The 12,802-nt window shown below is 68.6% G+C and overlaps 1 protein-coding gene across 3 annotated transcripts; it reads left to right on the top strand.

Moving 5' to 3' along the window:
* The first annotated feature begins 1,771 nt into the window (after positions 1 to 1,771).
* ANO8 (anoctamin 8) lies at positions 1,772 to 11,576 on the top strand. 3 transcript variants are annotated; one of them, XM_032203798.1, is made up of 18 exons: positions 1,772 to 1,980; positions 4,791 to 4,901; positions 5,086 to 5,218; positions 5,316 to 5,454; positions 5,803 to 5,899; positions 6,247 to 6,363; positions 6,442 to 6,569; positions 6,850 to 7,011; positions 7,227 to 7,379; positions 7,465 to 7,591; positions 7,690 to 7,745; positions 7,833 to 7,907; positions 8,119 to 8,262; positions 8,543 to 9,223; positions 9,318 to 9,509; positions 9,633 to 9,764; positions 9,902 to 10,012; positions 10,134 to 11,576. In XM_032203798.1, exons 1-18 carry the CDS (start codon positions 1,875 to 1,877, stop codon positions 10,806 to 10,808), a joined length of 3,339 nt encoding a protein of 1,112 aa, XP_032059689.1. In that variant the 5' UTR covers positions 1,772 to 1,874; the 3' UTR covers positions 10,809 to 11,576. The 3 variants fall into 3 exon arrangements, with proteins under 3 accessions (XP_032059689.1, XP_032059688.1, XP_032059690.1); XM_032203797.1 differs by having other exon boundaries at positions 10,131 to 11,576; XM_032203799.1 differs by lacking the exon at positions 8,119 to 8,262 and having other exon boundaries at positions 1,773 to 1,980; positions 10,131 to 11,576.
* Positions 11,577 to 12,802: the final 1,226 nt, after the last annotated feature.

The raw sequence follows: 12,802 nt of genomic DNA, 5'->3' as shown, positions 1-12,802 counted from the left end.
GTGGTCCCCCCCAGGAGGTGGAGGGGGTGCAGGGGATGGAGGGGGTGCAGGGGGTGCAGGAGGGACAAAGGAGATGCAGGAGGTGAAGGGGATGCAGGGGGGATGCAGGGTGATCAAGGCAGGGGTGCAGGAGGGATGCAGGAGATGCAGAAGGATGGAGGCAAAGGATGCTGGCAGGGTGCAAGAGATGCAGGAGGGATGCAGGAGATGGAGGGGATGCAGGAGGGATGCAGGGGATGAAGGAGATATGAAGGAGATGCAGGCGGTGCAGGAGATGGAGGGGATGCAGGAGGTGCAGGGGGGATTCAGGGTGATAGAGGCAGGGGTGCAGGAGGGACACGGGAGTTGCAGGAGGGATGCGGGATGATCAAGGCGGGGGTGCAGGAGGGGTGCAGGAGGATGGAGGCAGGGTTTAGGGGATGCAGGAGATGCAGAAGAGACACGGGGGGGATGCAGGATGGGGGAGGTGTGGGTGCAGGAGGTGCAGGATGATGGAGACAGGGATGCAGGAGGGACACGGGATGAGGGAGGTGTAGATGCAGGAGGTGCAGGAAGGATGCTGGATGCTGGAGGCAGGGATTCAGGGGACGCAGGAGAGACAGAGGGATGCAGGAGATGCAGGATGATAGAGGCAGGGATGCAGGCTGGATGCAAGAGATGCAGGAAATGCAGGAGGACACAGGAGGGATGCGGGAGGGATGCAGGAGATGCAGGAGCACCGCAGGAGTCCCAGCGATGCTGCAGCCCACCAGCACCACCCCCGTGCTTTACAAACCCCTCTGGATCCCCCCCTGGATCCCCTCCCCGTGCTCCATGGACCACGAACACGGGGCCAGGAGCCCAACGGAGGGGAAGCAGCAGCGAGGAGCGGCTCCAGCTCCAAGGCCACGGGGGGGGGGGGTCTCAAAAATGGGACGGGGACGGGGATGGGGATGGTGGCCAGGCCTGGCTCGGGCAAGGAGCCAGCTCGTGAGCCCCGGCGGCAGCTGGGTACGGTTCCTGGTGGCACCGCGTCACCGCTGGCACCCGGCGCCGGCCCCAAAATAACCGCGGGTGCTCAGAGCTGGGGGGGCAGGGGGGGGCCAGACCTAGCCATGGGGGTCCCCAAACCTTGATGCCCACACTGCCATAGGGATGGGGGGTGCCTGGGGGGGGCTGCAGCGGGATCCCCACCCGGTGACACTCCGGGGGTTTCGGGGGGGGTCATTGGGGTTGGTTTGGGGGGTGGGGGGGGGCAGGGGAGGGCTCCCAAATGTCAGCGGGACAGCACGGCCCAGGTCGGGTTCCCTGCGTGCCTCCACCCGAAATAACCGGGCCTGGGCACTGTGCCGGGGGGGGGCGGGTTAGGTGGGGGGGGGGGGGGGCAGGGATGTGGGGCAGCTTGGGGGGCTGGGGGGGGGGGGGCGAATCGAGGGGCTGGGATGTGGGGCAGGAGGATGGAGGGGGGGGTTACACAGGAGGGGGGGCGATGCGGGGGTGCAGGGGGCATCGTGTGTGGGGGGGGGGCCAAGCGGGGTGGGGGGGTGCTGGGGATGGGTTGGGGGGGGGCAGGGATGCTCCGCACCCTCCTCTCCACCCCGGGGGGGTGATGGAGAGGGAAGGGGGGGGTGATGGAAAAAGGGGGGGGGGTGTGTGAAGGGACTCCTGGGTCCCCCTGCTCTGCGTTGGGGGGGTTGGAGGGGGGGGGGGGGGGGGGCGCTGCGCTCCGCCGCCTTTGTCCCTCCTCCTCCTCCTCCTCCTCCTCCTCCTCCCGGCCGGGCGCGGCGGCGGCGGCGGCGGCGGCTTCGGGAGGCTTCGGGAGGCACCGAAGCCGCTGCGGTCCCCATGCACCGATCCCCGCCGTGCCCCCGCCGCGCCCCCCGGTGCCCCCCACCATGCCCGAGCCGCCGGCGGCAGCTCAAGAGGGCGAACGGCCCCCCCGGAGGCCCCCCCCGGCAGCCGACGAACGAACGGAGCCGCCGGCCCCCGCTGGCGTTTTGGGTAGGTGGCACCGGGGATGGATGCGTAAAAAAAAAGGGGGGGGGGGGGCGCACGGAACCGGGAGGAGTCGGCCCCCCCCTGGGTTTTGGGGGGTGGAAAGGGGCCGCTCCCTGCGGCTCAATGCGGCGGGGCCGCTCGAGGAGGGGGGGGGGAGGTGGTTTTATCCCCCCCCCACCTCTTTTTGTGCCAGCCCGGGGGGGGTCGTGGTGGTCCCAGCACGGCTCCGTGCTGCCCGCACCCCCCCCCCCCCTCCTCGCCTTCTCCTGGCTGTTTGGGGTTTGGGATGGATGCGCGCCCCCCCCCCCCCCCCCCCCAAACCCGGACCGCTCGGTGCGCCCCCCCCCCCCACCAGGACAGGGCGCATTCAGGGGGCTGCGCGCCCGAGGATTTATCAATTGATCAATGCCCCCCCCCAGGGCAGCTGGGTCACCCCCATGCCATGCGTGTCCCCCCCCCCCCCGCCGTGGAGGTCCTTTTGTCCCCCCTTGCCAGTTCCGTGCCCCCCCCCCAGATGGGGTCCGTGCGCCCCAAGGGCAGCGGGTGCAGGACGAGGGCTCTGCCAGCGGGTCCCCAAGGTGGGGAGGGGGCTGCAGGAGAACGCGTGCCCCCCCCTTTGCCCCCCCCAAGCAGGTGACAGCACCGAGGACGTGGCCAGGCTGGGACACGGGGCGGCACGGGGGGGGGAGCGTGACCCACTTTGTGCCCCCCCCCCCTCGCAGCAGGCAGGTCCGGCCTCCAAATGACGCCCGCCTCTGCCCCGAGCGGCCGCAGGTTTCACGGGGGGGGGGGGGTGTAGGGAAGGATTTTGGGGTCCCCAGAGCCCTGCGGCTCCGGTGACCTTACCCCAAGGTGAGCGGGTGGCCGCGGGGACAAGCGGGGAGCGAGGGACAGCGGCGGCCCCGCAGGCTCGGTGGCTCTGCCGGCGGTGGCACCGGTGGCACCGGGAGGGGACGTGGGGCAGGGACGGCCCCGTGCCCAGAGGGGGGGGGTCAATGCGGTGTCCCCCCACCCCCCTCCCCATGGTCAGGGGGACAGGACCCGCGCTCAGGACCCCCCTGCGGCTCCTCCACTTCTCTTCCAGTGACCTTGGGCAGGAGGAGCCCCGCTGCGCCCCGAGCGGCCGAGCCCAGCTTTGGGGTCCCCGCGCCCCCCATCCCGCAGCTCCTCGGGATGCAGGGGGGGGGCTCACACTTTTCTGGGGGCCTCGCGGTGCGAAGCGGGGCGCTGTCGTGGCCTTGCACACGTGGGGGCTCACGCACACACACACGCGTGTATTGGGGTGTCTGTGCGGTGCCCCCTCCCCGGCCGGCCGCTCTCCCAGCTAGGATTTCAGCTCCCCGTGCGGGGCGTAAATAATTCAGCCGGCTGGTGGCCCTCTGGGAGCCTCAGCACCCCCAGCCGAGCAGGATGGGTGCTCGTCACCACCCATGCCGGAGCAGAGCGGGGGTCCCACTCAGGCTGGGGGGGGGGGGTCGCAGTGTGACGGGCAGGGTGCCTGCACGGAGCAGAGCTTGGGGACCCCGCGGGGACACCCCCATCCCCACACCCGAAGCGTCTCCCTCCCGGCACCCTCGCGGCCCTACAGCTGTGCCAGCACCCACAATGCCGGGTTTGTGCTCGGCCAGGCCCTGCCTCGCCGCCGCGAGGGCGTTTTCTGCGTGCGGGGTGGGCGAGGGGTGCCCCCGGGGTGCCCCCGGGGGTGTCGGGCGAGCCGTGCCGAGCCGTGCCGAGCCGTGCCGAGCGGCCCGGAGCCGTCCTGCTCTTTCGCCCACGGTGCGGGCACAGGGCGGCTTTTCAGCTCGGCCCCTGCCCACCCGGAGCCGCCGGCAGCGGGGGAGATGAGTTTGTCGGGTCTCAGCCAGCGCTGGGGCCCTGCTTTGTTTTGGGACGGGGAGCCCGGAGCTGGGGCGCATCCGTTGGGATGGAGCAAGTCCGGAGCAGGTCCGGAGCAGGTCCGGCATTTCCTGTTTTTTGGGGCCGGCGTGCCCGGTGCCAGCAGGATTTCCTGTGCCCCGGGACCTTCCCAGCCCTGGGGCTGGCTGTTGTGACATCCCCTGCGCCCTGGCTCAGCAGGGGGAAACTGAGGCACGGAGGTGGCCGGGTGCTGCTGGCGTGCGGGGGGGGACCTGATGGCACCGTGGGGGCCTCGTCCTGCCCTCCCTGCCGGTTTGGGATGCGCCGGGTCCCAGTCCAGTGTGAGAGAGGCGATGGGGGCACCGGGCATGGGGACAGCGAGCCTCCATGGCACGGCCACCCCAGAGCAGGACGGGGGCTGTGTCCCTACAAAAGCCCCAGCCGGGGGGTGACAAGGGGACCCTGGGGACCGTCCCCATCCCCGCTCTTCGCAGCGGCACGGGGCCTCTCCGGGTTTCCATGGAGACCGGCTGCTTTTTCGCTCTCCCCATTTTTCCTGCCATTTTCCATCTCCCGGCGCCGCGGCCCTGCCGGAGCCCGGCCTCACCGAGGGGCCGCGGGCAGAGGTGAGCACGGGGTGGGGGGTGGGGGGGACACCCAGGGTGGCACCGGGGATCCCGACCCTGCCAGGTTGCGCCACCGCCGCCTCCTCCCCGGCAGCTGTCGGGGCTTTTTCGGGCATTGGGAGCTGCCGGAGGAGAAACCTGAGCCGGGGCCGGCGTCACCTCACTGCGACCCGCTGGCACGGCCACCGCTGGGGACACACCGGGGTCCCTGTCCCCTTGTTTGTGCCAGCAGCTGAATCATTGTTGATTCGGGGTCCGGATCCGGGTCGAGGTGGGGGGGAGGCCTGGGGGTGCCCGCAGCCGTTCACCCCCTTGTCCCCCCCCCGGCAGACAAGCTTTTTGGGAAGCGGCTGCTCCAAGCCGGGCGCTACATCATGTCCCACAAAGCCTGGATGAAGACGGTGCCCACGGAGAACTGCGACGTGCTGATGACCTTCCCGGGTAGGGAGATGCGTGGGGTGCCCGCTGCTGCTTCGGCTTTGGGGAGGGGGGGAGGTGAGGAGGGGTCCGATGGCACCCGGAGCTCCTCACAGCCCCGTACCCGCGGTGGGGACATGGGGAGGGACGGGGATGGGGGACACGGGGACAAGCGTGGGCCGGTGCGAGCGGCGCCGTGCGCCCCCAGACACCACGGACGACCACACGCTGCTCTGGCTGCTCAACCACATCCGCCTGGGCATCCCCGAGCTCATCGTGCAGGTCCGGCACCACAAGCACACCCGCGTCTACGCCTTCTTTGTCACCGCCACCTACGAGAGGTAGGCTCCCGGCCACGTCCCCGGCCCTGGGTGCAACCCCCCAGTCCCCCCTCAGCGCCCTCAGCCACGTCCCCGGCCGTGTCCCCGCTCCCTGCAGCCTCCTGCGTGGGGCCGACGAGATCGGGCTGCGGAAGCCGGTGAAAGCCGAGTTCGGCGGGGGCATGCGGAGCTTCTCCTGCGAGGAGGATTACATCTACGAGAACATCGAGAACGAGCTTTACTTCTTCACCTCTCAGGTGGGGCACTCAGGGGCGAGGGCCGGGGGGCAGGGACTTGGGGACATGGGGCAGGGACATAGGGAATTGGGGCAGGGACACATGGATTTGGGGCAGGGACACGTGGATGTGGGGCAGGGACACGAGTCATCTCCCCATCCCCATGTGAAAAAGGGGATTGGAGACCCCCTGGCCCAGCTGGGGACCAGGTTAAACACCCCCAAGTTGGGGACAAGAGAGGTCCAGAGGGGACAGGAGAGGGCAAGGGGTGGGGAGGGGATGCACAGGGGGACACGGGTGTCACAGGAGGGGCGCTGGGGGCCGGGCAGGGGGGCTCACCCCCGGGCTCACCCCGCTGCGGTGCCGCAGGAACGGCAAAACATCATCAGGTACTGGCTGGAGAACCTGCGCGCCAAGCAGGGCGAGGCGCTGCACAACATCCACTTCCTCGAGGGGCAGCCCATCAGTGAGTACGGCACGGCACGGCCACCCCCCCCTCCCCCCAGCCACCTCCCCACATCCCAGCTGTGCCACATCTCACCCCCAGAGGGTCCCCGGGGTGACAAACAAACAGGGTGACAAACAGGGTGACAAACGGGGTGACAGCGGGCACGCGGTGCGCACGCCGTGCCGTGGCCAGGGTTGGGCACCGAGCCCCAATCTTCCTCCATCACCCCAAGCCCACCCTTCCCGTTATCCCTACCCCAAACCTCGCCGTGCCAGGCCTGGCTGGGGACACATTTTGGGGACCCGGGGTGAGGGGGGGGGGGACAGCAGCGTCCCCACGCCTCACCCCCTGTCCCCGCGGCGCAGTCCCGGAGCTGGCGGCCCGCGGCGTCATCCAGCAGGTCTTCCCGCTGCACGAGCAGAGGATCCTCAAGCGGCTCATGAAGTCCTGGGTGCAGGCGATCTGCGAGGCTCAGCCGCTCGGTGAGGCACCGGCAGAGGGTCCTGGGGTGGGTTATGGGGGTCCCGGCCCCGCTCACCACCCCCCCCCGGCCCCCGTAGATGAGATCTGCGACTACTTCGGCGTGAAGATCGCCATGTACTTCGCCTGGCTCGGCTTCTACACCTCGGCCATGGTGTACCCCGCCGTCTTCGGCTCCATCCTCTACACCTTCACCGAGAGCGACCAGGTGCGAGGAGGCTGGGAAATGGGGCAAATCCCAGCTTTTTTGGGGACGTCTCCCTCCCCGCTCCAGCCTTTCCCTTTGATGCTTTAATGCCCTAATTGCTGCGGAGCTGGGAGGCTCCTAATCCCATCAGCTGCTTAACCGCATCCCGAGCCCTCAGGGCAGTGGGATCGGGGTCTAGGAGGCTCCCCAGGACCACCGGATGGGGTGGGGGCTGAGCTGGGGGGGTTGTGGGGACAGGAGGGGACTGACCCCGGTGCGGTGGGTGCCCTCCGCCCCGCAGACCAGCCAGGACATTTGCTGCGTGGTCTTTGCCATCTTCAACGTCATCTGGGCCACGCTCTTCCTGGAGGAGTGGAAGCGCCGCGGGGCCGAGTTCGCCTACAAGTGGGGGACGCTGGACACCCCCGCCGAGTCCATCGAAGAGCCCCGGCCCCAGTTCAGGGTGAGCACTTTTTGGGGGGTCCTTGGGGAGGGGGTCCCCATGGAGCTGAGCGCCGTCCCTCCGGGTCCTGTGTGCGCAAGGGGGACTCGAGGCACCGGGGCTGGTGCGCAGAATTGGCACCATCGTGATGTCTGTGGTTGTTCCTGGGGGTCTGAGCTAGGTCCCCCCGAGGGCAGCACTGGGGTCACACGCTGCTGTCCCCCCCAAAAAATTAGGGCATTAAGAGGATCAGCCCCGTGACCAGCGCGGAGGAGTTCTACTACCCGCCGTGGAAGCGCCTCCTCTTCCAGTGCCTGGTCAGCCTGCCCGTCTGCCTCGCCTGCCTCTCCTTCGTCTTCCTCGTCATGCTGGGCTGCTTCCAGCTCCAGGTGGGTCCCAGACTGCGTCCCGGCACCTGGGGGGCTTCCACACAACCCCCCCCTTTTCCCCTCTTTGCTGACCCCATCCCCGTAGGAGTTTGTGCTGAGCATCAAGGAGCTGCCCCGCATCATCCGCTTCCTGCCCAAAATCGTCCTGGCCGTCATCGTCACGACCTGCGACGAGGTTTACAAGAAGATCGCCTACTGGCTGAACGACATGGGTGCGTGGGGGCCGGGGGCAATTTGGGGGGGGGGGGCACGGCGGCGGGGTTGGACGCGGGGACCCCCCCCCCAAAAACTCACCCCCTCGGCTCCGCAGAGAACTACCGCCTGCAGAGTGCCTACGAGAAACACCTCATCATCAAAATCGTCCTGGTAAGGGGGTGGATGGGGAGAGGGGGGGGGCACAGACGAGGGTCCCGGCGGCCGCCCCGCGCTCACCCTGCCCTCTCTCCCCCCCAGTTTCAGTTTGTAAATTCATACCTAAGTCTTTTCTACATCGGTTTCTACCTCAAAGACATGGAGCGGCTCAAGGAGGTAAGGAGGCAGCGCACGGGGCCGGCGAGGACCCCCCACCCCCCCAAAAAAAAAAAAAACCTCCCCGATGCCCTCGGATGGACAGACGGACGTCCTCGAGCCAGCAGCACCCGCACCCGTCCCCCCCCTCCTGCTGTCCCCGCATGCTGCGTCACCGCTCACGGGTCTCTCTCTGTCTGTCTGTCTGTCCGTCCTTCTGTCCCTTCCACAGCTCCTGCTCATCTTCTCTCTCTCCCAAAGCCTCATGCGTCAGCTCAAAGAGGCTCTCCTCCCCTTCATCTTCCTCCACCTCCACCTCTCCCTCATCTTCCTTAAGGGCCTCCTGGGCTTTTGCTGGAGACTGGGAGTATCCAAAGTAGGAGCGGGGAGGGCGGGGGGCCGTGCATGCCACCCCCGACCCCCCCCCCACGCACCCCAGCCCCCGGGGGTCCCGTCCCCACCACGGTGGCCCGCACGAGGCCGGCGAGCTCGGTGTTACTGGGGTGAGGGGGGCACCGCTTTAGGTGCCCCCCCCCCTCTCCAGCGGCGTGGCCACGGGGAGGAGCGGGGACCCCGCGGCGATGGGGGCGCGGGAGGGGGACACCCGGGCGCTGGCACCCCGGGGTGACAGCGGGTTGCCCGGTGTCCCCACGCAGATGCTGGCCACGCTGCTCATCACCCGCCAGTTCCTGCAGAACGTCAAGGAGGTGTCGCAGCCCCACCTCTACCGCCGGCTGCGCCGGGGGGACCTCAGCCTCCGCAGCCTCCGCGAGGTCGCCCACGCCGTCCTCCGCCTGCTCGCCCGTCCCCGAGTCCCCCCAGTCCCCGGGGCAGCCCCCGAGGGGTCGCGGGGCGAGAAGAAGTGTCTGAACGGGGGCTGCGGGGTGCCGGAGGAGGAGGAGGAGGAGGAAGAGCGGCGCGAGTCGGATTCGGAGGACGAGAGCGCCCTGGACTGCGGGTTGAAGCTGAAGAAGGTGAGCTTCATCGAGAAGGCCGAGCGGCGCGGCACGGAGCCCGGCGGCCCCGAGGACGAGAGTTTCCTGGAGGAGGGCAGCCCCACCATGGTGGAGAAGGGCATGGACCCCGCCTCCGTCTTCGAGCTGGGCGAGGATGAGGATGAGGCCGAAGGCCCCCCGGGAAGCCCGGTCAAGGCAGCTGAGCCGGTCGCCGTCCTGCGGGGAGGTCGGAGGAGGAGGGCGGCCGAGAGCAGGGAGGAGGAGGAGGGCGAGGAGGAAGGGCGCAAGCGGAACCGAGCCTCCTGGATCGACCCGCCCGAGGAGGATTACTCCACGCAGCTGACGCAGGCGGAGGTGGAGAGCTGCATGAAGAAGTACGAGGTGAGCTCCGGCAGGGCATGGGGGGCATCCTCCCCAAGCCCCGCTGCAATGCCTTCCTCCTCCTCCTCCTCCTCTTCCTCTTCTTCCTCCCCAGGACACCTTCCAGGACTACCAGGAGATGTTCATCCAGTTCGGCTACGTGGTGCTCTTCTCCTCCGCCTTCCCCCTGGCCGCCATGTGCGCCCTGGTGAACAACGTCATCGAGATCCGCAGCGACGCCTTCAAGCTGTGCACGGGGCTCCAGCGCCCCTTCGGCCAGCGGGTCGAGAGCATCGGGCAGTGGCAGGTGGGATGGGGGCCACCGGGGGGAGCCGGGATGGGGGTCTCGGGGTGGATAGGGGACTCGGGGGGATGGGAGCGGGCTGGCCGCAGGCTTCCAGCTCATCCCCCGGTGCCTTCCCTCGTGCAGAAGGTGATGGAGGCCATGGGCGTCCTGGCCATCGTGGTCAACTGCTACCTGATCGCCCAGTGCGGGCAGCTCCAGCGCCTCTTCCCCTGGCTCAGCCCCGAGGGAGCCATCATCTCCGTGGTGGTGCTGGAGGTACGGCGCTCCCTTTGTTATTGTAGGGTCTCCCGCTGCGCTGCCCTCTCCGGTCCCCGTTTCCCCACCCTCCCTCCCCGTGGGGTGCATTTGGGGGAAGGGGACGCTCAGCGTGTCCCCCCCCCGTGCCCCCGCAGCACTTCGCCCTGCTGCTGAAGTACGTGATCCAAGTGGCCATCCCCGACATCCCCGCCTGGGTGGCCGAGGAGATGGCGAAGCTGGAGTACCAGCGCCGCGAGGCCTTCAAGGTAGGCGATGCCGACGGGGTAAAGGGGGTGCGGGGAGGCAACGCGCCCCTCGGGGCCGTGCACGGAGCAGGGCCGTCCCCCGAGGCGCCCCCGTGCCCGACGCGCTCCCCGTCGGCAGAAGCACGAGCGCCAGGCGCAGCACCACTTCCAGCAGCAGCAGCGGCGCAAGCGGGAGGAGGAGGAGCGGCAGCGGCATGCCGAGTACCAGGCCCGCAAGGAGCGCGAGTCCAGCCGCGACGAGGCCAAGCCCGAGGCCGCCGGGCAGGACCCGGCCCACGAGAAGAGCCAGGGCAAGGGGAAAGGCTCCGGGGGCGCCTCGCACGGCTCCGACAAGCCCAAGCGCCCCAGCTCGCTGCTGGCCACCAACAACGTCATGAAGCTGAAGCAAATCATCCCTCTGCAGGGCAAATTCCTCTCCGGGGGGGCCGGGGCCGGCAGCACGGCCGCCGCCAGGTCCCCCCAGTCCCCCACCGGCAGCGATAACAAACTCCCCGGCTTCCTCAGCTTCAAGTTCCTGAAATCCCCCGAGACTAAGAGGGACGCGGGGACCGAGAAGGTCCAGTCGCCCACCAAGCCATTCAACCCCGGCAAGCTCTTCAACTTCGGCAAGTCCGAAGGGGCCAGCGGCAACGGGGCCGCAGCCACCGCCTCCCCCCAGCCCCGACCCGGCCCTTCCACGGATGGGGGCGAGCGGCCGGGCCCCAGCAAGTCCCACCTCAACGGGGTGCCGGAGGACGGGGGCCGCGAGGAGCCGGAGCCGCGGGCAGAGGAGGAGAGCGGGGGCTATAAACTCTAAGGCGACGTTTCGGGAGCGAGCACGGGCGTGCTGGCCCCGCGCCCTGCACCGTCCCCCTCCGTCGCATCCCCTCGCGCCCCTCCAGCCCCCCACAGCTGGGACCCGCAGCCCCCGGGGGGGTCCGGACACCCGAGCGAGGCACCGTCGGTGTGAGCAGCAGCAGGGCCCGGCCGTGTCCACGCGTGGAGCGTCCCCTCCTGTGCCTCCGGCAAATTCGGGACAGGCAGGTGAAATCCCGGTCCTGCTCCACGGCTCCGGCACCCAAAGGGACGAGGGGAAATTCGGCGTCCCCAAACCCACCGGGAGCAACCCGCAGAGCCCCCGTGGGCGAAGGCAACGGGGCTCGGCCCCACGTCTCCGATGGCAGAGGAAGGAGGCGGCGCGAGGAGCCCGATTCACCCGTGCCTACCGCCACCGCCGCTGTCCCGCAGCCTCGGCACGGGTCCGGTCCCGCCGGCACGGGGACGTTCCCCCGGCCCCAGCACCGGCCGGGAGGGAGGGGGGGTGAGCGGCGAGCGCCGGCCACCCGGATTCCCATGCATGGGCAGCATTTCTTGCACTAAAACAAAACAAAACAAAAAAAAAACAAAAACAAAACAAGGCAAGCGGCTCGCTCCCGTTCTTCGTGCGACGGCTGGAGGCGGCGGAGGCGAGAGCTCGGAGCAGCCCGGCCGTGCCCCAGCGACGTTCCCCTTCCCTCTCCGCTTTCTTCTCTCGTGGAATTAACTCGCAATAAGGCGCTCGCACACGTGGACGTCCCGGCGTGGGGTGGGGGGCACGCGATGAGGGGTGTGTGGGGGGGGTGGGAGCAGCTTCGCTTCTGCCGGGGCCGAGATTTTGCCGCCGCCGGGTCCAGGCTTTAGCGCTTTGGGAGGGGGCTTCCCGCGGCTCTGCTTCGCTTTACGGGGTGGTGGGGGCCGGGGTAAGGCCGCTGCTCGCCGTCCCCTCGCCCCCCCAGCTCCGCTCGCTGCCCCCACCCGTTTCCAAAGCAAGCAGGGGGAAGGGAGGGCTGCGGCCGCCCCATCACTGTGCCTGGCCCAAGGCCTGGGCTGTAGAACACATCAGGTTGTTTTTCCCACCCCGTTTCTCCCCAAAATGCGTGTTTTTGTTGTTGTTTTTTTTTTTTTTTGTTCCCCTTTTGTCTTTGAACCAAGCCATTTTATCCAGCAATAAGGCCAGGGGGGCACAAAGGCTCTGCTGCTCCACTCACCTGCGCTGCAGGGGCGATGGTTTGGGGCTGATGGGGGGGCTCCTTGCACCCAGCTTTGGGGTCCCCAGGGGGGCACGGTGGGGCACAGCAGCCCCCTCGGCCTCCCACGGGGCCGGGCACCACGCTCAGTGCCTGCCGGGCACGAAGAGCAGAGGATTTCTGGGGCGAGATGAGGGAAAAGAGAGCAGCGGGCTCCACGGTGCTGAGAAACTGGGGCAAACGGGGCCCAAAAAGGACGGGAGGAGCAGCACGGCCGTGCCCCGGAGCTGCTGCTCGAAGGGGAGCAGGAGCAGCAGTGCCTTGAGCGAGGGGAGCTGTAACCCCAACGCCCTCCCGGGCTCAGCTCCCTGCTGCAGAGCCCCAAATCCTGCTCAGCTGCTGTGCCCACACACCTTGCTGCCATCCCCTCCGTGCCGGGGCCGTGCGGAGCCCCCTCCCGTTCCCCGCTCCCCGTTTTGGTTCTCGGCTTCTCCCCGGGTCTGGCTCACCAGCTCCCAGCTCGGTTCTTGGTTAAAAGGCGCTGGTCCTAAAGGAATTCTGTTTGTCCCATTTCCCTCCTGGGGTAACGGCCCCGGCACGAGCTGTCCCCATGTCACTTACCGGGGGACAGGGCAGGGTCCTGCTGCTGCTGGACCCCACGGTCCTGGGCATTTTTAAACATTTCTCTCCCCAAAATATTTCTAAGAGCGGCCGCCTGTCTGGTGTCTCACTCTTCCGGGCAGTTACTGTACAAAGGAGGGAATTGTTTCCTTTTTTTTTTTTTTTTTTTCCCCTTCTTTTCTCC

The sequence above is a fragment of the Aythya fuligula genome, chromosome 26 (genome assembly GCF_009819795.1).
Source record: "Aythya fuligula isolate bAytFul2 chromosome 26, bAytFul2.pri, whole genome shotgun sequence".
Classification (NCBI taxonomy): domain Eukaryota; kingdom Metazoa; phylum Chordata; class Aves; order Anseriformes; family Anatidae; genus Aythya; species Aythya fuligula.
The sequence above is the reverse complement of the archived record's forward strand: the minus strand, read 5'-3'. Positions and strand labels throughout refer to the sequence as shown.